The sequence below is a fragment of the Mobula hypostoma genome, chromosome 18 (assembly GCF_963921235.1).
Source record: "Mobula hypostoma chromosome 18, sMobHyp1.1, whole genome shotgun sequence".
In the NCBI taxonomy this organism is placed as follows: Eukaryota; Metazoa; Chordata; class Chondrichthyes; order Myliobatiformes; family Myliobatidae; genus Mobula; species Mobula hypostoma.
In genome coordinates, this window is record NC_086114.1 from 1705933 (window position 1) to 1730139 (window position 24207).

Sequence of the window (24207 nt, forward strand, 5' to 3'; positions counted from 1 at the left end):
TGTCACACTCTCGCCATCCTCTGAGGGAATTAGTTTCCTCTCATGTCCCCTTATGCATTTCCACTTTTACCCATAACCCACGATCTTTAGTTCTCGTCTAACCCGACCTCAGTGGAAAAGTCTGCTTACCTTTAACTTGTCTATACCCCTCATAATTATATATACCGCTATGAAACCTCCCCTCATTCTCCTACACTGGGGAAGGCTCCACAGCCATCTTCCTGCTCTTCTCTCCGTATCTCGAACTGACTTTGAAACCCTTGCCAATGATAAATGGATGTACCTTCAGGATCAGATGCAGTGATCCAAGATGTTCACAATCCACAATCCAGCACGTTACCCTCCGCAGCTTCCGCCACCTTCAACAGGACCCCACCACTAAGCACATCTTTCCCTCTCCGCCCCTCTCTGCTTTCCGCAGGGATTGGTCCCTCCGCGACTCCCTGGTCCACATGTCCCTCCCCACTGATCTCCCACCCGGCACTTATCCCTGTAAGTGTAAGTGCTACACCTGTCCCTACACCTCCTCTCTTGCCACCATTCAGGGCCCCAAACAGTCCTTCCAGGTGAGGCAACACTTCACTTGTGAGTCTGTCGGGGTCGTCTATTGCATCCGGTGCTCCCGGTGCGGCCTCCTCTACATCGGTGAAACCTGACGCAGATTGGGGGACTGCTTCGTCAAGCACCTCCGCTCCATCCGCCACAACAGACAGGATCTCCCGGTAGCCACCCACTTCAACTCTGCTTCCCATTCCCATTCAGATATGTCCATCCATGGCCTCCCCTACTGCCATGATGAGGCTAAACTCAGGTTGGAGGAGCAACACCTCATATACCGTCTAGGTAGTCTCCAGCATCTTGGTATGAACATAGAATTCTCCAACTTCTGGTAATTCCCTCCCCCTCCCTTCCTCTATCCCTATTTCACTCTGCCCCTCCCCCAGCTGCCTATCACCTCCCTCATGGTCCCGCCTCCTTCTACTACCCATTGTGTTTTCCCCTATTCCTTCTTCACCTTTCCTGCCTATCACCTCCCTGCCTCCCCTCCCCTCCCCCACCCCTTTATCTTTCCCCTTACTGGTTTTTCACCTGGAACCTACCAGCCTTCTCCTTCCCACCCTCCCCCTACCTTCTTTATAGGGCCTCTGCCCCTTCCCCCTACAGTCCTGACGAAGGGTTCCGGCCCGAAACGTCGACTCATCGTTTCCACGGATGCTGCCCGACCTGCTGAGTTCCTCCAGCGTGTTGTGAGTGTTGCTTTGACCCCAGCATCTGCAGAGTATTTTGTGTTCACAATCCACCTCTGCTCAAGGGTAAAGACTCTGACCTTATCAGCAATGCACACGTTCCATTATGGAAAGACACAATATGAACAGGTATTGTTTGAAACCATTGTAATGTGATAGAAAAGTAATGGAAGACTAGAGCAAGAATTCTGTATACAGTGGTGGATTTACCAGAGGCGCTGGGCGGCTGGGTATTACTGTGATCTGTAATCGCCGATCCTCCTTCGAGGCATCGAGTAGTGAGTGTTTCAGATGTGAACTCCTGCTGCGGGGGTGCATGGCTTTCCAGTTGCTTCTGTCCTTTCCATCAACAAACGTTGGATTTGACAAACCACACGAAGTAGATTTTATTGGCCTGCAATGACATGGAAAAGAAAATTATCGCTCATGTTTAAAGTTAAGTCAATGACCAGTTTTAATTTGGACTCCTGCTACTGTGTTTTGAGGCAGTTCCAGAACTCTGCCTCTTTTTGTCAAATTACTATTCTTCTTGTCAGACTGCACTGGAGTTCACTTGTACACATTGACAGATCTGTTTCTGTGGCTGCAGTTTCTACACGTCTGGGTCTAGATGTTGTCTAAACCTCACCATCATGACCATCATTTGATGATGATCCAACACTGGCAATCACGCCAGGGGCACAGATCTCCCAAACCCTTCTCAGTTTGTTCATTATTAAGCATCAAGTTCTCAGGCATTTTAAAGAATTGGTTTAGGAGGCTATATTAAACTTTTTTTAAAAATCAAACAATTTGAAACCCAAAAGTAAATAAAGTGGCTTTGATTTGCCTGGCAAAATGGAAAAGCAAAGATGAACTTGTTTGCTTCAATTCATCAGGATTACCACTGGACTCAAATAAATTTTATAGATCAAATTTTAAATATCACATTCATTTTAAACATAACTCCTGAATCATTACATTTGTTCCAGAAGAAAACTTGGGATTTTCCAACCATCAGGACTATGGATCCACAGTTACTGAGTCCATTCAAATCTACGAATGATAGATTTGAGGATGTGGGGAAAGTGCTGGACAATGCTGGAGGTAGAAGATCTGTTGGTTGAACGTTAGAGTTGTCCAAAGGACACACGACCTCCTGTCCTTCCGTTAAGGTTCATCAGTCAGATTTGGCTGCCTTGGATAAAGTACTCATAAACCCAGAACAACGCTGCTGGCTACATTTCCTCAAATTGTCTGCTTCATCAACTTAATCACATTCAGCTTATTCTTACATACAGAGATTCACACACAACAACAATAAAATACATTTCACATCAGCAGTATGTTTAAATTATAAATTGCGTCGAATAAAAGTGCTCAATAATTATGATAAGAAAATAAACCAGTACTCACAATTTTTTTGTATATTTCTTTATTAAGCATCCTTTATAATAGAGAAGTCCCCCACTTATTATGATGAGTAAAATGATGAAAGGCAGGAGCACTGAGAGGGTGATGATTATGGCATTACCTCTCGCTGAAAGGGGAATTTGAAATTAGTTCAACTTTTCAACATCAGACTCTCTGCTACTTAGATACACACACACACACAAGGCATGGCAAGAGCTTTAACACAATTTCTTCAAAGCTCCCAATAATGATAAACATACTGTAGGGGATGGCACAGCGTGTCTGTGGTTAGCACAGGGCTTTACAGCAGTGAGCCTGGGATTCCATTCCTGCTGCTGCCCATAAGGAGTTTGTACGTTCTCTCCACGACTGTAGTTTCTCATGGAATGCATTTGTAATCAGTATGAATGTGAGGGGAGAGGTGAAAACACCCAAACAGAAACTGAACAGGTTGGGAAGGGACAACGTGAACTAAATTGGCTGGACAAGGAGTGGTTTAGACAGGCATGTGAAAATGCCAGGAGTGCAGGGACGTGGATGGTGTATATAGGCATCATATCCGGCACAGACACTGTGGGCTGATCGGCCTGTTCCTGTGCTGTAGTGTTCGGTTTGTCCTTGGTCACCTGCCAGCTGGTTCTGCCCCATCCCTTCCAGTTCCATTCCCGTCCCTGTCCCCATCCCCATCCCTATCCCTTTCAGTCCCATCCCCGTCCCCATCCCTGTCCCCAACCCCATCCCCGTCCCCATCCCTGTCCCCAACCCCATCCCCGTCCCCATCCCCATCTCCTCCAGTCCCATCCCTATCCCCATCCCCGTCCCCGTCCCTTCCAGTCCCCAAGTCGCATTCAAGAGTTTAAACCATCACCAGGTGCAGAATCTCCATTAGGTAGGACACAGACTGCACTGAGCTCAGAAATCCATCTTACAGGATAATTTTCATATCAAGTCCAACAGAAACAATTCAAACTAAATTTAATTAACTCTCAACAATTTAACATTTTGCGAAATATACCAGCTCTTCAAACATACACCAAATGCTGGAGGAACTCAACAGGTCAAGCAGTGCCTATGTAGAGGAATAAAGAGCCAACATTTTGGGCAGAGTTGAGGGTCTTGCCCTGAAATGTTGGCTCTTTATTCCTTCTCTTTGATGCTACTGGACATGGGTGAATGTGTGCTGGAATGAACCTGAATTAATCATTGAGGTAAGAGCAGTGGGCATTAAGAAATGCTGTCACCGTGCCAATTACAGCCACTGGGCTTGAAGGCCACTCACAAATCACGCTTTCCCCCAAAATCCAAGTCTGCATTACCAGATGGCTGTTATTCAAAAACAAACAACCAGTTAGCTAAGCAGAGAAAATAAGTCCAACACGCTCCTGGCTTGTGCAGATATTTTGATAATGACAGGCCGCACCTTGCAGTGGAAGTAACAGTAACGCCTCATTAAATTAAAGGCAACTGACGTTTCTGTTCTGAGCCGGGTCTGTTTCCCCTGCAGGGGAGACATGACTATGGTATATGATATTACGAGGCTTCCTTTCCTCATATCAATAAACCAGAAGACATAGGTTTAAAGTAAGGGGTGAGATAGTGAGAGGGGCCCTGGGACATTATTCAGCCAGAATGACTAGGACACAGCTGCAGAGACTGGTAGAGACAGGGGTCCCCAGCAGCAGTTAGGATGTGTCTTAGGCAAACATGTGACTGCAAAAGGCTGCCCTCCCCATCCCCAAAGCAAGGGGCACATTTCACTGTATGTTCGCAAACACAAGGAAATCTGCAGATGCTGGAAATTCAAACAACACACACAAAATGCTGGTGGAACGCAGCAGGCCAGGCAGCATCCATAGGAAGAAGCACAGTCGACGTTTCGGGCCGAGACCGTGTCCTGATGAAGGGTCTCAGCCTGAAACGTTGACTGTGCATCTTCGTATGGATGCTGTCTGGCCTGCTGCGTTCACCAGCATTTTGTGTGTGTTGCTTTCACTGTATGTTGTGAGGTTTCTATGTTCAGTGACAAACAAAGGGCATCTTTAAGACATCGCAGAGTATGGTCCAATGTTGGAAGATGGGATTAATACAGATTAGTACAGTTGTTCGTAGTCGACCACTTCCATGCTCAATGACTCTGTGACTGCTTAATGCAGTTGTGAGTGCGGGAGGTTGTTACCTGTCGGAGGTGTGTATGAAGGGCTCATTGATGGGAAAGTCACCGCACGGCTGTGCGAAGATTTGGATTCTTACCTGCTGAACTATCTGTCTGTGTGGCACAGTATGGCTTTGCCCAGCCAGGGTCACAGTGACACTCTCCCTTGTGATTGCAAACCTTAAAAGTAATTCAGATCGGCAAATCTGAGATCAATCCAACATGGAATAAATGCATAAAAATAATCAGCTACATGACACACTAATGCACAACACAGGTATGCAGCCATCACAATACAAATGTCACTCTCAGTAATGTTGTCTTACCCAGTCAAAGCACACTGCGCGATAGAACAAATATCAACTTTCCACGCACAGTCATATACACTATTCTACACACGCTGGACCTGTACAATTATTCCCACTTCCCCACACTCTCTCAATGTGTTCCAGATGGAGAATTATCCAAATGTTTGATGAAGTAGATTGTGTAAAACTTTCAAATATCATAGATCTCAAAACACGGTATGAAAATCTCTCCTCAGTTCTACAGCTATTTCTCACTGATGCTCCAGCCAGTGGGAACAATTCCTACCCAAACCCGTCCATGCTGGAGTGAACTGTAATAAGCAGCTCTCACTGAAGGCAGAAGATGATCCATACCCCATGGTTGTTACATTTGCTGGAACAGTTCCTGGCTCCATAAAGGAGGAGACTCTGGCATCGACCATCGTAGCAGACCTGTTGAAGAAATAATTTGCACTGAATGTAAGATCTGACCCGAGTCCAACACCCTTAAACCAAGTGTGCAGCCAACCTGGACAGAACATCACTTATCAATTTATTTGTGCTGGTATTGGCTGAACGAGCAAAATAAAAATCACAGCCCTCCTCATGTCTAAGACAGTGCCTTTCTCAGTCTACTGTCTCAGTATAATTGTGTCTGGCATGATCTGCCCAGCTTTCACTCTTTTCTTGGTATAGGTGACAATAATAAACCAACAGCAAAACTAAGGCAGTCTGGCCTAGCCTGGGCCAGCCTGCATAGTCCAGAGATGGCACAATGCAGTGTTCACTGTAGGCTGGGGCCTGCTGGATCTGGCCCACTGACCTCGCCACCCCTCTGGACCTTTGGCTGCCCACTATTCCTGCACCGGAGTGCTGGCTGTCTTCACCCTGTGAACTAAGACTACACCTGGCTGACAAAGCACACCACCTCAATGCCTTTCGACCACCTGCCCTTGGCAAAGGCCTTTTGTCATAACCAGATCCCTCAAACCAATTCAGATGGGAGTAAACAATTTCAAAGTTAAAAACTTAATTTATTTAATAATCTGATTTTATTTAGAGATACAGCACAGTAACAGATCCTTCCCACCCGATGAGCCTGTTTACGCCCATGTGACCAGTTATCCTACTGAGCGGTAAGCCTTCGGATAGTGGGGGGGAAACCAGGACCACGGTAACGTGGGGAGGGGGAACAGACGAGCTCCTCATAAACAGTGGCGGAATTGACCTGGGGTCACCGGCGCTGTAATAGCTTTACGCTACCCCGCCATCCCCTTAATAATTCTAGAAATTAACCAGAAACATTAAAAACAAAACACTCCACGGTCCACGTTGGGGTAGGCCAGGGGAACAGATGAGGGACTGGTTAGGCCCCTCAGCCCCGAGCTCTGTCCAGCTCTGGAGCCAGGTCTGACCTACAACCCCCAGCCTGTCCCTGCCCTCGACATCATAATGCACAATGTCAGGAGGAAGGCTCAGGCTCCAGTGTTGATCGGAGCCGGCGGTTACAATGCAGGGGAACTCACTGTGTCCAGATGGCCCAGCTCTACTTCAAAGGTTAAAGAGATCAAAGATTAGCTCTGTTTGTCACACGTACATCGAAACATTGAAAGATACAGTGAACAACAGGAATTCTGCAGATGCTGGAAATTCAAGCAACACACATCAAAGTTGCTGGTGAACGCAGCAGGCCAGGCAGCATCTATAGGAAGAGGTACAGTCGACGTTTCAGGCCGAGACCCTTCGTCAGGACTAACTGAAGGAAGAGTGAGTAAGGGATTTGAAAGTGGGAGGGGGAGGGGGAGATCCAAAATGATAGAAGATAGGAGGGGGAGGGATAGAGCCAAGAGCTGAACAGGTGATAGGCAAAAGGGATATGAGAGGATCATGGGACAGGAGGTCCGGGAAGAAAGACAAGGCCGGGGGGGGGGGTGGGGGGAACCAGAGGATGGCCAAGGGGTATATTCAGAGGGACAGAGGGAGAAAAAGGAGAGTGAGAGAAAGAATGTGTGCATAAAAATAAGTAACAGATGGGGTACAAGGGGGAGGTGGGGCCTTAGCGGAAGTTAAAGAAGTCGATGTTCATGCCATCAGGTTGGAGGCTACCCAGACGGAATATAAGGTGTTGTTCCTCCAACCTGAGTGTGGCTTCATCTTTACAGTAGAGGAGGCTGTGGATAGACATGTCAGAATGGGAATGGGATGTGGAATTAAAATGTGTGGCCACTGGGAGATCCTGCTTTCTCTGGCGGACAGAGCATAGATGTTCAGCAAAGCGGTCTCCCAGTCTGCGTCGGGTCTCGCCAATATATAAAAGGCCACATCGGGAGCACCGGACGCAGTATATCACCCCAGTCGACTCACAGGTGAAGTGTTGCCTCACCTGGAAGGACTGTCTGGGGCCCTGAATGGTGGTGAGGGAGGAAGTGAAGGGCATGTGTAGCACTTGTTCCGCTTACACAGATAAGTGCCAGGAGGGAGATCAGTGGGGAGGGATGGGGGGGACGAATGGACAAGGGAGTTGTGTAGGGAGCGATCCTTGCAGAATGCAGAGAGAGGGGTTGAGGGAAAGATGTGCTTTGTGGTGGGATCCCATTGGAGGTGGCGGAAGTTACGGAGAATAATATGTTGGACCCGGAGGCTGGTGGGGTGGTAGGTGAGGACCAGGGGAAGGTTTCTCAGGATGAGGCTTTTCATTCTAGGACGAGGGAGATGTCTTCCTTTTTTAAAGAAAGGGGCTTCCCTTCCTCCACTATCAAGTCTGCTCTTAAACGCATCTCCCCCATTTCACGTACATCTGCTCTCACTCCATCCTCCCGCCACCCCACTAGGAATAAGGTTCCCCTGGTCCTCACCTACCACCCCACCAGCCTCCGGGTCCAACATATTATTCTCCATAACTTTCGCCACTTCCAACGGGATCCCACCACTAAGCACATCTTTCCCTCCCCGCCTCTCTCTGCATTCCGCAGGGATCGCTCCCTACGCAACTCCCTTGTCCATTCGTCCCCCCCATCCCTCCCCACTGATCTCCCTCCTGGCACTTATCCATGTAAGCGAAACAAGTGCTACACATGCCCTTACACTTCCTCCCTTACCACCATTCAGGGCCCCAAACAGTCCTTCCAGGTGAGGCAACACTTCACCTGTGAGTCGACTGGGGTGATATACTGCGTCCGGTGCTCCCAATGTGGCCTTTTATATATTGGCGAGACCCGACACAGACTGGGAGACCGCTTTGCTGAACATCTACACTCTGTCTGCCAGAGAAAACAGGGTCTCCCAGTGGCCACACATTTTAATTCCACATCCCATTCCCATTCTGACATATCTATCCACGGCCTCCTCTACTGTAAAGATGAAGCCACACTCAGGTTGGAGGAACAACACCTTATATTCCGTCTGGGTAGCCTCCAACCTGATGGCATGAACATCGACTTCTCTAACTTCCGCTAAGGCCCCACCTCCCCCTCGTACCCCATCTGTTACTTATTTTTATGCACACATTCTTTCTCTCACTCTCCTTGTTCTCCGTCTGTCCCTCTGAATATACCTCTTGCCCATCCTCTGGGTCCCCCGCCACTTTTCTTTCTTCCCGGACCTCCTGTCCCATGATCCTCTCGTATCCCTTTTGCCTATCACCTGTCCAGCTCTTGGCTCCATCCCTCCCCCTCCTGTCTTCTCCTATCATTTTGGATCTCCCCCTCCCCCTCTCAAATCCCTTACTCACTCTTCCTTCAGTTAGTCCTGACAAAGGGTCTCGGCCTGAAACGTCGACTGCACCTCTTCCTACAGATGCTGCCTGGCCTGAAAGATACAGTGAAATGTGTTGTCTTTGTCAACAACCAACACACTCCAAGGATGTGCTGGGGACAGTCTGCAAGTGTCACCATGGTTCTGGCACCAACCCTAACCCTAACCCTAACCCTAAACCTCACTAACACTGACCCTCACCCTCACTAACCCTAACCGTTCCCCATAACTCACTAACCCTAACCGTTTCCACAACTCGCCAACCCTAACCGTGCCCACAACTCACTAACCCTAACCGTGCCCACAACTCACTAACTCTAACCATGCCCACGACTCACTAACCCTAACCGTTCCCCGCAACTCACTAACCCTAACCGTTCCCACAATTCACTAACCCTAACCGTGCCCACAACTCACTAACCCTAACCGTGCCCACAACTCACTAACCCTAACCGTTCCCCACAACTCACTAACCCTAACCGTTCCCCACATCTCACTAACCCTAACCGTGCCCACAATTCACTAATCCTAACCGTGCCCACAACTCACTAACCCTAACCGTGCCCACAACTCACTAACCCTAACCGTGCCCACATCTCACTAATCCTAACCGTGCCCACAACTCACTAATCCTAACCATTCCCGCAACTCACTAACCCTAACCATGCCCACAACTCACTAACCCTAACCGTGCCCACAACTCACTAACCCTAACCGTTCCCCACATCTCACTAACCCTAACCGTGCCCACATCTCACTAACCCTAACCGTTTCCACATCTCACTAACCCTAACCGTTCCCACAACTCACTAACCCTAACCATGCCCACAACTCACTAACCCTAACTGTTCCCACAACTCACTAACCCTAACCGTGCCCAGAACTCACTAACCCTAACCGTTCCCACAACTCACTAACCCTAACCGTGCCCAGAACTCACTAACCCTAACCGTTCCCACAACTCACTAACCCTAACCGTGCCCACAACTCACTAACTCTAACCATGCCCACGACTCACTAACCCTAACCGTTCCCCGCAACTCACTAACCCTAACCGTTCCCACAATTCACTAACCCTAACCGTGCCCACAACTCACTAACCCTAACCGTGCCCACAACTCACTAACCCTAACCGTTCCCCACAACTCACTAACCCTAACCGTTCCCCACATCTCACTAACCCTAACCGTGCCCACAATTCACTAATCCTAACCGTGCCCACAACTCACTAACCCTAACCGTGCCCACAACTCACTAACCCTAACCGTGCCCACATCTCACTAATCCTAACCGTGCCCACAACTCACTAATCCTAACCATTCCCGCAACTCACTAACCCTAACCATGCCCACAACTCACTAACCCTAACCGTTCCCCACATCTCACTAACCCTAACCGTGCCCACATCTCACTAACCCTAACCGTTTCCACATCTCACTAACCCTAACCGTTCCCACAACTCACTAACCCTAACTGTTCCCACAACTCACTAACCCTAACCGTGCCCAGAACTCACTAACCCTAACCGTTCCCACAACTCACTAACCCTAACCGTGCCCAGAACTCACTAACCCTAACCGTTCCCACAACTCACTAACCCTAACCGTGCCCACAACTCACTAACCCTAACCGTTCCCACAACTCACTAACCCTAACCGTTTGGAAGGTGGGAGGAAACTGGAGCACGCGGTCATAGGGAAGGACGTACTAAGGGATGAGTGGGATTGAATCCATCTGCTGCCACTATAAAACGTTATGCGTCTCTGCTGGCCTACACAGAAGTTCTCTGAGGGATGTTGCTCAGGATTCATTCCAGTTTCTTACCATTTCGTTTCCACATTTTGATCCTGTGGGGACCAGCCCTGGGTCAGACTCCTTTGCACTCACTTTGTTCAGCATTGCAATTTTACACAGTATGTTGTGCGACAATTTCACTTCGTACTTTGCTTGTGTGACTGGAAACTTGTTGCCTCCAACACAATGCATCTTACCACATTTGATATCTCTGCAAAAAAAAACAGAAATCTACTCTGAACCAGATGGTAATTTAGAGTAGTTCTTCCCAACCTCCATGTGATGAAGCCTGGAATCTCTGGCTGTTTCTTGTCAGCAGTTTAAAGTAATTTTGCATGTACAAGAGTGGGCACATCCTTAAAGACTATGTACACTATATGGTGTCACTGATATGGTCTTAGAGCTGCCACTGTTGCCAGGTTACTGTTGGATAAAGGTTATATATCTTGGTTAGTTGTCTATGAACTACAGCACAAGGGGCTGGGGTTGACGAGTGATGGGTTTATGTCACTGCTTGAGGGAGCAGGAGGATAGTTAGTGCAAAGTGACAGGGAGCGGGACCTCTGGGTAAACGGTGCCGCGGGGAGCAGGACCTCTGTGTAAACACTGGTGCGGGGAGCGGGGCCTCTGGGTAAACACTGGTGCGGGGAGCAGGGCCTCTGGGTAAACACTGGTGCGGGGAGCGGGACATCTGGGTAACACTGGTGCGGGGAGCGGGACCTCTGGGTTACACTGATGCAGGGTCCGGGACCTCTGGGTAAACACTGGTGCGGGGAGCGGGGCCTCTGGGTAAACACTGGTGCAAGGTCCTGGACCTCCGGGTAAACACTGGTGCGGTGAGTGGTGCCTCTGGGTAAACACTGGTGCAGGGAGCGGGATCTCTGGGTCAACACTGGTGTAGCGGGACCTCTGGGTAAACACTGGTGCGGTGAGTGGTGCCTCTAGGTAAACACTGGTGCAGGGAGCGGGATCTCTAGGTCAACACTGGTGTAGCAGGACCTCTGGGTAAACACTGGCGCGGGGAGCGGGACCTCTGGGTAACACTGGTGCGGGGACTGGGATCTCTGGGTAACACTGGTACGGGGACCGGGATCTCTGGGTAAACACTGGTGCGGGGAGCGGGACCGCTGGATAAACACTGGTGCAGGGAGCAGGACCTCTGGGTAAACACTGATGTAGCGGGACCTCTGGGTAAACACTGGTGCGGGGAGCGGGGCCTCTGGGTAAACACTGATGCAGGGTCCGGGACCTCTGGGTAAACACTGGTGCAAGGTCCTGGACCTCTGGGTAAACACTGGTGCAAGGTCCGGGACCTCCGGGTAAACACTGGTGCGGTGAGTGGTGCCTCTGGGTAAACACTGGTGCAGGGAGCGGGATCTCTGGGTCAACACTGGTGTAGCAGGACCTCTGGGTAAACACTGGTGCGGTGAGTGGTGCCTCTGGGTAAACACTGGTGCGGTGAGTGGGGCCTCTGGGTAAACACTGGTGCGGTGAGTGGTGCCTCTGGGTAAACACTGGTGCGGTGAGTGGGGCCTCTGGGTAAACACTGGTGCGGTGAGTGGGGCCTCTGGGTAAACACTGGTGCGGGAAGTGGGGCCTCTAGGTAAATACTGGTGCGGGGAGCAGGGCCTCTGGGTAAACACTGGTGCGGGGAGCAGGGCCTCTGGGTAAACACTGGTGCGGGGAGCGGGACCTCTGGGTAAACACTGATGTAGCAGGACCTCTGGGTAAACACTGGTGTGGGGAGCAGGGCCTCTGGGTAAACACTGGTGCGGGGAGCGGGACCTCTGGGTAAACACTGGTGCGGGGAGCAGGGCCTCTGGGTAAACACTGGTGCGGGGAGCGGGACCTCTGGGTAACACTGATGCAGGGTCCGGGACCTCTGGGTAAACACTGGTGCGGGGAGCGGGGCCTCTGGGTAAACACTGGTGCAAGGTCCTGGACCTCCGGGTAAACACTGGTGCGGTGAGTGGTGCCTCTGGGTAAACACTGGTGCAGGGAGCGGGATCTCTGGGTCAACACTGGTGTAGCAGGACCTCTGGGTAAACACTGGTGCGGTGAGTGGTGCCTCTGGGTAAACACTGGTGCAGGGAGCGGGATCTCTAGGTCAACACTGGTGTAGCAGGTCCTCTGGGTAAACACTGGTGCGGGGAGCAGGGCCTCTGGGTAAACACTGGTGCGGGGAGCAGGGCCTCTGGGTAAACACTGGTGCAGTGAGTGGGACCTCTGGGTAAACACTGGTGCGATGAGTGGGGCCTCAGGGTAAACACTGGTACGGGGAGTGGGATCTCTAGGTAAATACTGGTGCGGGGAGCAGGGCCTCTGGGTAAACACTGGTACGGGGAGTGGGACCTCTGGGTAAACACTGGTGCGGGGAGCAGGGCCTCTGGGTAAACACTGGTGCAGGGAGCAGGGCCTCTGGGTAAACACTGGTGCTGCGAGCGGGACCTCTGGGTAAACACTGGTGCGGGGAGCAGGGACTCTGGGTAAACACTGGTGCGGGGAGCAGGGACTCTGGGTAAACACTGGTGCGGGGAGCAGGGACTCTGGGTAAACACTGGTGCGGGGAGCAGGGACTCTGGGTAAACACTGGTGCGGGGAGCAGGGACTCTGGGTAAACACTGGTGCGGGGAGCGGGACCTCTGGGTAAACACTGGTGCGGGGAGCAGGGCCTCTGGGTAAACACTGGTGCGGGGAGCGGGACCTCTGGGTAAACACTGATGTAGCAGGACCTCTGGGTAAACCCTGGTGCGGTGAGCGGGGCCTCTGGGTAAACACTGGTGCGGGGAGCGGGACCTCCGGGTAAACACTGGTGCGGGGAGCAGGGCCTCTGGGTAAACACTGGTGCAGGGAGCAGGGACTCTGGGTAAACACTGGTGCGGGGAGCAGGGACTCTGGGTAAACACTGGTGCGGGGAGCGGGACCTCTGGGTAAACACTGGTGCGGGGAGCAGGGCCTCTGGGTAAACACTGGTGCGGGGAGCGGGACCTCTGGGTAAACACTGGTGCGGGGAGCGGGACCTCTGGGTAAACACTGATGTAGCAGGACCTCTGGGTAAACCCTGGTGCGGTGAGTGGGGCCTCAGGGTAAACACTCGTATGGGGAGTGGGATCTCTAGGTAAATACTGGTGCGTGGAGCAGGGCCTCTGGGTAAACACTGGTGCGGGGAGCAGGGCCTCTGGGTAAACACTGGTGCGGGGAGCAGGGCCTCTGGGTAAACACTGGTGCGGTGAGCGGGGCCTCTGGGTAAACACTGGTGCGGTGAGCGGGACCTGTGGGTAAACACTGGTGCGGGGAGCGGGACCTCTGGGTAAATACTGGTGCGGGGAGCAGGGCCTCTGTTTAAACACTGGTGTGGGGAGCAGGTCCTCTGGGTAAACACTGATGTAGCGGGACCTCTGGGTAAACACTGGTGCGGGGAGCGGGACCTCTGGGTAAACACTGGTGCGGGGAGCGGGGCCTCTGGGTAAACACTGGTGCGGGGAGCAGGGCCTCTGGGTAAACACTGGTGCAGGGTCCGGGACCTCTGGATAAACACTGATGTAGCGGGACCTCTGGGTAAACACTGGTGCGGGGAGCGGGACCTCTGGGTAAACACTGGTGCGGAGAGCGGGGCCTCTGGGTAAACACTGGTGCGGGGAGCGTGGCCTCTGGGTAAACACTGGTGCAGGGTCCGGGACCTCTGGATAAACACTGATGTAGTGGGGCCTCTGGGTAAACACTGGTGCGGGGAGCAGGGCCTCTGGGTAAACACTGGTGCAGGTGGACATGGGGAGTTACAAGACCTCAGCCAGTTGTCCTGCACATGGACAGAGTAGAGAATGAAGTTTGGCACACATAACCAGACAGGTAAGAGTTACACAGTGAATGGTAGAGCATTGTGAAATGTGTAGAACAAAAGAATCTGCGAATACAGTTACATAATTCTTCAAAAGTGGCATCACAGATAGAAAGGGTCATAAAAAGAGCTTTTGGAACGTTGGCCTTCATAAATCAGAATACTAAGCACAGCAGGTGGGATGTCTTGAAGTTGTGTAAGATGCTGGTGGGGCCATGCCCTATGTCTCTGGAGCATGGGGTAGGCACAGATCAGAGACCATAGCCCTAAGCAAGAGTATCTCCAAGCGCTGGTGACTGGGCTGGGATATTGTTAAGTCTGCTAGCTCCACACACCATGGACAGGGGACTTACAAGGTTTTCACATAAACCTGGAAGGGACGTTATGCCCAGTGCCTGTGGAGGTTTGAGTCTGGCTTACATAACTTCAACAAACAGTGACAGCTGTCCAGACCAACCAAAGACAATGGCTGAATAGTTCAATTTACAGATTTTTAGGCTGGGCTGGCAAGTGAGCGAATTGGACATGATGTGGTAAAGCCAAGGCCTGAAGGAGTTTACAGAACAGCCTACAGGAAGATGGCTCTGTCAAATGCTAAAACATATTGCCTAGGGCATGGTTCGGTAGTGCAAATGGCTGCATCGGACATTACAATGAAGGGAGATGCTAATGTTATCCCGTCTGCACACAGGACACCTACACAATGGAGTCAGCAGCTCTACATTTGCACAGAACCACAGCACCCGAATATACCAGGTACCAGCCAGGTGTCAGAGTCCTCACAACACACAGGCAAGCATTAGTAAGCAGCAGAGACAACTTCTTGTTAATAATCAGTTCAGTTTGGGACCCTTAATTCCTGTAACGCCCTCAACAGCAAGCAGAGAAAATGAGGCGCTGAGCATTGGGGGGGATTCAGGATGCCTGACACTTGGTTAATGAGGCTGGTTTGTAGGAACTTGAGCTTCCAGATGGTAATCCTCTGGGACAGGGTGTGTTGGTTAGCATGACATTGTTACAGCTCAGGGCATGGAATTCGGAATTCAATCCCTGCGTCCACCATACGCTCCCCCCGGGGAATGTATGGGTTTTCCCCAGCTCATCTCATTTTCTCCCACAATCCAGAAGTGTACTGGGTGGGATAATTGTCCTGTGATTAGGTTAGAGTTAAATTGGAGTTTTCTGGGTGATTCAGCTCAAAGGGCCGGAAGAGTCTAATCTGTTCTGTATCTCTATATAAATAAGTAAATAAATAAATTCTCAGCAGCTGAATGCAAGTGGGTGTGTTATATCACGGTTGGTTGATACTTACTTTGCCTGGCAGGCTTCATGACCATATTCCGTTGCTCTGCAGTGAAGATACATGTTTCCTCTCATATTCTGCCTGAAGCACTGATCCGAGGCCACTGTTGCATCTGTGAACATCAGAAAAGCAGCCTGTTGAACTATGCAGGCCAGCAGAAAGAATCACAGAGCAAGTACACTGGAGATTTCACCATAGATGAATGCTGAGCACTGGCAGCAGATGAAGTCAACATTCCAGAAGCACAAGGACTGGGGGCACGAGGTAGTCAACAGTCCCTCAAATCTCCTCTGCTGCTTGGAAGGTCGCAGCTGATCCAATCTCATCCCAACATCACATCCCATTCTTTCCCCACAGCCCACAACTCCATAAACATCTGACAGTCTCTATCTTCATCACAGCGACTTGTCCTCCACAGGTCACCTACGAAGACAATTCCAAAAGACCAGGAGTGAAGAAATTCCTCCTCATCCATCTGAAAAGGGCAAAGTTACTTTGCAGCTGCAGCACTGGATGTGCTCTGTCAAAACTCCTGAGGTTTGCATCTCTCTCAGACGAGTCTTACAGAGATTCATTGGATTAAAGACCCAACCTGCTCAACCTCTCTTCACACATCAACCCCTTCATTCCAGCAGTCAAACCTGTCAACTATCTCTCCGCTGCCTTCAGTGCCCCTGTAGATAGAGCAGGAAATAGCTTTACAATTATTGAAGGAAAGTATAGGGAGAATATCAGAGTTAAGTGTTTTTCACAGAGGGAGGTGGGTGTAAGGAACGCCCTACCAGGGTTGGTGTTAGAGGCAGATACATTAGGGTCATTTAAGAAATTCTTAAATAGGCACATGGATGAAAGAAGAATGGAGGCTATGTGGGAGGGTAAGTATAGAGATTGATCGTGGTGTAGGTTAAATCTTTGACACACATCACGGGCCAAAGGGCCTGTAATGTGCTGTACTGTTCCATGTTCTTAATCTGTGTAAAAGAGGGGGATTGGCGTGCTACATTAAACTGTGAATTCATATACTCAGTGCAGCGCAGTGGCCGAGATACGTGATCAGCACAACTAGGTACAACAGTGCTGACGTTAAGAGACTGTGTCAGCAGCCATGGTTGGGACTATTGATAACAGTGATGAAAGTACAAATCCCACCCCAGGAACTTGGGAACTGAAATTCAAGTAAATACGTCAATCTGGAATAAGAATCTAGTCCAGTTATGACCATCAGAAATTATCCAATTTCTGTAAAAGGTCAACCAATTATTATAATAATTTGATAATTTGTGCTCACTGATCATTAATGGAGGCTGCAACTCCTAGTTTTCTACACACCTCATCTGGCAGAAACATCAGTTCAGCACCCACCCTGTCACCCTGAGAACTTGGTAAATTTTAATAAGATCACTCACTTCTCATGTTTCTAAAGGAGATCACAGGACCAGATTCTTTCACCTCCCTTCAATGGAGGGAATCCAGGTTGTATCGTCTGGTCGACCATGAAGTTATAGACAGATACACAGCACTACAGTCAATGTATGCCTCGTGCTTCTGTGACCTTTCAACTCTGTCTCCAGGCCATCAGAATGGACACTTAAAACATGACAACTATTCTGATCTTTAACCAACTATTAACGCAGAGTCATACAGCATTGATACAGACTCAGTCCAACTGGCCCATGCCAACCAAGGTGCCATTTAAACTAGTCTGTGCTTGGCCTAAATCTCCCAAACTTTTCCGATCATTCTACTTATCCAGATAAACATAATCTCAATATTACTTCTGATGCCTTTTCAGCTCAGTCCACATACGCCCCACCTTCTGAATGGAAAAGTTGCTTCTAAAGTTCCTATTAATGCTTTCCCTCCCACCTTAAGGTTCTTGCTTCCCCAACACTGGGGAAATGACTGGTGCACTCATCCTACCCAAGCCCCTCATGCCAGTAGTTGTTCAGCCTGGAGCCTGAGCTGGGGTCCCAGGCAGGGCTGTGCAGGTGATCTTTTGATGAGTTACCTGGTCCCCACAGAACAATGCACTGCTTTCGAGGGGTGGGGCACTGCCCGTTGTAACAGTAGCCTTCCCCATTCCCACAGGGAGAGCCATTCATCTTGAAGGCATCTTCTGGGCACTGACTGCTCAGCCCATCACAGTAGTCTGTCAGATCACAGTCGTGTTGTGCAGTCCGACACGTTTGTCCTGCTGGCTGGATCTGAATTTAAACAAAAGCAAAAAGAGGCCATGTTGAGGTGCAGACATTGCAGACCATAGACATTTCAAGTTTCAAGATCAGTGGAAATATCGATCAACAAAAAATTCACTCTGGAACACGGCCCTAGGGACACAGACAAAAACTAACAGGGGTCTTCTCCACTTCTTTCTCAGCTCCAGGAGAGTCTCCTCTCCTGAAATACAATGCTTCTCAATGCTGGTCCGTCCAAACCAGTACTGGGTTTGTGCTGGGTCTTAGGACTTGGGGAACCAACTGATCAGATGGCCAGTTCTGCCCCATTCCTTTACAGTCTTGATGAAAGGTCTCGGCCCAAAATGCTGACTGTTAATTCCCTTCCATAGATGCTGCCTGACCTGCTGAGTTCCTCCAACATTTTGTGTTGACTGTATAGAAGCTGGGCAACAGTGGAAGGAGGATGTGCAGGAGTTCAGGGCTCCTGTGGGCTGTGGGAGAAGGAGACAGTTAAACAATGCATCCCTTCCCCAACTATTGGAGCATCTACAATCTGACTGATGAATTGAGATTTGCTAGTTATACTGTAGACCTAGACTGGGACCCGGTTGGATCCAACTGCACACGTGGACTGGGATCTGGTTAGATCACCTGCAATCTGATTGATGAATTGAGATTTCCTAGTTATACTGTAGACCTAGACTGGGACCTGGTTGGATCCAGCTGTTGGATCATCTGCAATCTGACTGAAGAATTGACTCCATTCTATCACCTTACTTTATCTATAACACCAACGGACCAGGAACCTTGGTGTTGCTCAACGATACAAGATCCTGGTGGGAAACATGATTCCAGAGTTGTGGAATAAACCAGGAAGTTGTTCTTCAGCACGATTAAACTCAAACAAGAGTGAGATAGAGAGAAGCTGAGCAGAGAGAAAATTCTGCTCCACTATTTTACTAAAACCATAGACACTGAGTTATACAACACAGAAACAGGCCCTTCAGCCTAACTGGTCAATACTGACCAAGATGCTCCACCCAAACTAGTCCATTTGTCAGAGTTTGGCTCATAACCCTCTAAATTAGGGGTTCCCGACATCTTTTTACGCCATGGACCAATACCATTAGGTAAGACCCCAGGCTGGGAATCCCTGCTCTAAATATTTCTGATTAACGTACATGTCCAACTGTCTTTTAGAAGCTGTTATTGTACCTGCCTCAACCACTTCCTCTAGCAGCTCATTTCCACATAGATAACACCCTTCGTGTAAAAGAAAAGTGGCCTCTTGGGTTCCTGTTAAATCTTTCCCTTCTTCCCCCTAAACCCATACACTTTTCTCCCCAGGGTTGTGGAAAGAACTAAAGACAGATTCAAACCTGTGCAGTTTCAAGCACATTTAATTTCTGCAATGTTTAAGGATGGTTTTAAAAATACTGTGCATGGGGCGGGTACTGGAGACTTGCCCATAACCGATCAGAACCCTAATCAAATGAAACATGGAGAAATTGCTAATTACAACATCTGCACATTGTTGATGTTTATATTTCAGGAGCAAGGACATTATAAAATATTCTGAAAGTTACAACACATTTGGGGAATTGACTAAATCAACAACCACAAAGACTTCTGCATTGTTAATCAAAGACTATTCTCCATTTCCTGGATGAATTTGGTTACCCAGAGATGGTGAACCAAAGCATAGGGGGCTGAGGAGTGATCCACCATTGGTGTATAAAATCATGAGGGGTACAGGTAGGGTGAACGAACATAGACTTTTCCCAGGGAAATGAAATCAAAACTGGAGGGCTTAGGTTCAGGGTGAGAGGTGGAAGATTAATAGGAACCCAAAGAGCAACTAATCTCCCCCTCCCCCCCCCATACACACACACACACACGCAGGCGGTGAGAATGAGCTGCCGAGGCAGATACTCAACATTTAAAGGCATTTTGACAGGTATATGAATAGGAAAGGTTTAGATTTTGTGGGCCAAACAGAGGCAAGTAGCAGACACAAGAGGTTCTGCAGATGCTGGAAACCCTGAGCAACACACATAACATACTGAAGGAATTCAGCAGGTCAGTGAGTCCTGATGAAAGGACGTGGCCCAAAATGTCGCCTGTTCATTTCCCTCCATCGATGCTGCCTGACTCGATGAGTTCCTCCTGCATTGTGTGTGTGTGTGATGCTGAGGGGCAAATGGGACTAGCTTAGTGGGCCAACAAAAGAAAATCTGCAGATGCTGGAAATCGGAAACACTGGAGGAACTCAGCAGACCAGGCAGCTTCTATGGAAAAGCCAACATTTCGGGCAGAGACCCTTCATCATGACTGGTGGGACTAGTTGGCATCTTGGTTGACATGGATAAGATGGGCCAAAGGGTCTGTTTCTGTTTGTGTGAAAATTACAATACTGATTTTGAGGGTTAATCTCATATCTTGCCTCAGTAAGAGAGGCACAATCCTCAATTTAAAAATTGAGGTTTCTCAATTTAAAAAAAGATACATTTTTAATGTAAGGTATTTTTTGGGAAAAACCTTCCTAAAATGGTCTTGGATTCTTCTTGTTTCTGGAAGAGTTTATATTCATTTGCAGAAGAAATACTGAACTCAAGGACAAAAGAAAACTCTCTTGCTATGGTTACTCCAAGTCCGAGTATGAGTTCAAGTCATTTGTAGAGCTCTCTGCAGTTTTTGTTATGATGTGTTTCTGATTACTCATTTTTTAATAGCTTGCTTGCGTGATTTTGATCGGGCTGGACTAGCTCTGCAGCCAACAAATGACAGAGTGCTAAACTGAACTCAACTTGAATATTCCTAGACTGTTTCAAAGACTCTAAAGTTTGATGTTTAATATTCTGTGTGTTATTTGCTTGTTTTTTTTTGCTGTTTGTGCGATTTGTTCTTTTTTTTAGGTTGTTGTGTGTTTGATGGTTTTTTTTTTGAACAGGTTCCATGGTGTTTTTTTGTTTTGTGGCTGTCTGTGGGAAGTCAAATCTCAGGGTTGCATATTGCATACATACTTTGAAATCAGTTGAACAAGCACAGAATGAAACTCCTTCTCTTCCTCTAATTACACCGAAGAGTTTAATATTCACCAAAGCAGAGCTTCTGGTTACAGCCCTTTGGCAAGGTACCTCAGAGCCACACACAAATGGTGGACCATATCCTGCCCCAGATCTCTGTGCCCACATCCTTCCTGTAAACAGTGATGATGGCAGATCCCTCGCATCGATACCTTGCAGTTCTGACAGCAGCCTCCATCGGAACATTCCACCCCATCCTTCAGTTTGCAGGTTGTGGCATTGCAACAAGGGTTGGTGCATTCCTGTAAGAGCAACACCGAGACAGTCTTACACACAGCAATGAAGGGCTTACAAACCCAAATCAATGTAATTTCTACTTCTAGTTGGGGATGTAGGGGTGAAAGAGTAAAGAATGTGGATTCAGGTTATGAAAACAGCAACCAGTAAGGGATGTAGCCTCAGGTCATCAGTGTTGGAGCTGGTGTATAAATTCTTGATGTACATATTAAGATGAGATTTCTGCACTTCTGGTTGAGTGTTTCAGTGCCACAGTAAATGTGAAACCTTTCGGCTTATTTCTCACTTGGCAGAGACCTTTCTGAGGGTCTTTGCTTCCTGTTCTCCACCTGACAGGCTCCCAGACAAAGCTTCAACAGTTTCATTTCTGTGAGCAAGTGTACACAGGAAAACTACATAACATACTGTTGGATTACAGCTCAGTGTTCATACCATCATCCCCTCAGTACTCATCAACAGGTTTCTAAACCTGGGCCTTTGTACTTCCCTCTGCAACTGGATTCTTGACTTCCTCATCAGGAGGCCACAGTACGGACAGATCAGAAATAACAACTCCTCCTCGCTGACAATCAACACTGGCACACCTCAACAATGTATGCTGCTGAGGTGAGATCGCTGCTGTACTCTCTCTACATCCATGACTGTGTGGCTAAGCGTAGTTCAAACAACATCTCTAAACTTGCTAATAACACAATTGTTGGCAAAATCTCATCTGGTGACAAAGAGGCATAAGGCAGTGAGATAGATCCGCCGGTTAAGTGGTGTCACAACAGCCTTGCACTCAATATCAAAGTGACGAGGAATTGATTATGGACTTTGATTCATGAGTCTTTGTGGATTCAGGAAAGGGAACTCAGGAGAGCACAAACCAGCCCTCATCGAGGGGTCAGCAGTGAAGAGGGGGAGCAGCTTCGAGTTCCCAGGCCTCAGAGGGCCCAACACATTGATGGAATCACAAAAAAAGCACACCTGTGACTCTACTTTGCTAGGAGCTTCAAGAGATTTGATACGACTTTTGCAAATTTCTACAGATGTAGTGTGGAGAGTATTCTGACCGTCTGGTGAGGAGGCGCCAATGCAGAAGATTGCAAGAAGCTGCAGGGGGGCATAGACTCAGCTGGTTCAGGGTACCATCAGGGACATCATCAAGGACACAATCCCACCGTCAGGGACGTCATCAAGGACACAATCCCACCGCCAGGGACATCTCACCAACACAATCCCACCGTCAGGGACGTCATCAAGGACACAATCCCACCGTCGGAGACATCTCACCGACACAATCCCACCGTCAGGGACGTCATCAAGGACACAATCCCACCGTCAGAGACATCGTACCGACACAATCCCACCGTCAGAGACATCAACAAGGAGATAATCCCACCGTCAGAGACATCGCACCGACACAATCCCACCGTCAGGGACATCTACCAGCAGCAGCACCTCAGAGTGGTGGCATCTATTGATAAGGACCCTCACCTTCTGGGCCATGCCCTCTTCTCATTACACTTCTGGGAAGCAGGTACACAAGCCTGTAAAAACACAAGCCCGTGGACACACAAGCCTGTGGACACACAAGCCTGTAGAAACACAAGCCCGTGGACACACAAGCCCGTGGACACACAAGCCCGTGGAAACACAAGCCCGTGGACACACAAGCCCGTGGACACACAAGCCCGTGGACACACAAGCCTGTGGACACACAAGCCTGTAGACACACAAGCCCGTGGACACACAAGCCCGTGGACACACAAGCCCGTGGACACACAAGCCTGTAGACACACACTCAGTGTTTTCAGAACAGCTCCTTCCCCTCTGCCATCAGATTTCTGAACAGTTCATGAACACTATTTCTATAATTTATAGATTTTTACTTCTTTACACTGTACTGTTGCCACAAAACAACAAATTTCACATGGTATATCAGTGATGACCTGATTCTGAAGCTCACTCAAGATGGCTGAGTGTATTAATCCATACCTCTGGTCTTGTATATGGTTTGAGTCTGGTAACTTATTGCACTAGTGAAAGGTTGAAACTTCTTAGATTTTGAGAGTATTTTGTGGAAAATCTACAGTTTACTTTTTACAAAAGAATTGGATGTTGAACAAATCCCATTTACCTGGATGGTACCACAATCACATTCCTCCCCACGCTCCAGGAACTGGTTGCCACACTTTGGGCTTCCATACAGTTCGTCCGCGGTGGGACTGTTCAACAGGCAGTCGGTTCTCTCTGTGGCCAGGAACATCTGTAACTCCCGGTAGCTGCAGCTGCTGAAGCTTTTGGGAAAGACAATCCTGCAATCCGTTACAGACAGGAACAGTATGTGAGATACTGTATTGTAACTAGCTTTGATCAAATCCAAAATCAACCATTTTACATTAGTAAAAACAAAACTGACAGTTGTAAAACCAGAACACACAAGGTAGGTCAAATATGATGGCAGAATATAGTATTAGTGGTGAGACTCTTGGCAGTGTGGAGGATCAGAGGGATCTTGGGGCCCGGGTCCATAGCAGGTGTGCAGGTTGACCCTGTGGTTAAGAAGACATACGGTGTATTGGCCTTCATCAATTATGGAGTTGAATTTAGGAGCCGAGAGATAATGTTGCAGCTATATAAGACCCTGGTCAGACCCCACTTGGAGATCTGTGCTCAGTTCTGGTTGCCTCACTACAGGAAGGATGTGGAAACCATAGAAAGGGTGCAGAGGAGATTTACAAGGATGTTGCCTGGATTGGGGAGCATGCCTTATGAAAACAGGTTGAGTAAACTCAGCCTTTTCTCCTTGGAGTGACCGAGGATGAGAGGTGACCTGATAGAGGTGTATAAGATGATGAGAGGAATTGATCATGTGGATAGTCAGAGGCTTTTTCCCAGGGCTGAAATGGTTGCCACAAGAGGACACAGGTTTAAGGTGCTGGGGAGTAGGTACAGA

General features: G+C 48.8%; 1 protein-coding gene across 2 annotated transcripts in view; it reads right to left on the reverse strand.

Annotated features, from left to right (window-relative positions):
* The window catches only part of adam8a (ADAM metallopeptidase domain 8a), a 69402-nt gene that overhangs the window by 11189 nt on the left and 34006 nt on the right, over positions 1-24207 (reverse strand). For both annotated transcript variants that reach the window (XM_063070303.1, XM_063070302.1), the window contains exons 12-20: positions 23389-23566; positions 21182-21271; positions 17775-17970; positions 15776-15878; positions 10656-10836; positions 5454-5531; positions 4890-4971; positions 2643-2766; positions 1458-1641 (exon numbers count right to left, since the gene is read on the reverse strand). In XM_063070303.1, coding sequence (XP_062926373.1) covers positions 1458-1641; positions 2643-2766; positions 4890-4971; positions 5454-5531; positions 10656-10836; positions 15776-15878; positions 17775-17970; positions 21182-21271; positions 23389-23566 — 1216 coding nt within the window. The remainder of the gene's footprint in view (positions 1-1457; positions 1642-2642; positions 2767-4889; positions 4972-5453; positions 5532-10655; positions 10837-15775; positions 15879-17774; positions 17971-21181; positions 21272-23388; positions 23567-24207) is intronic.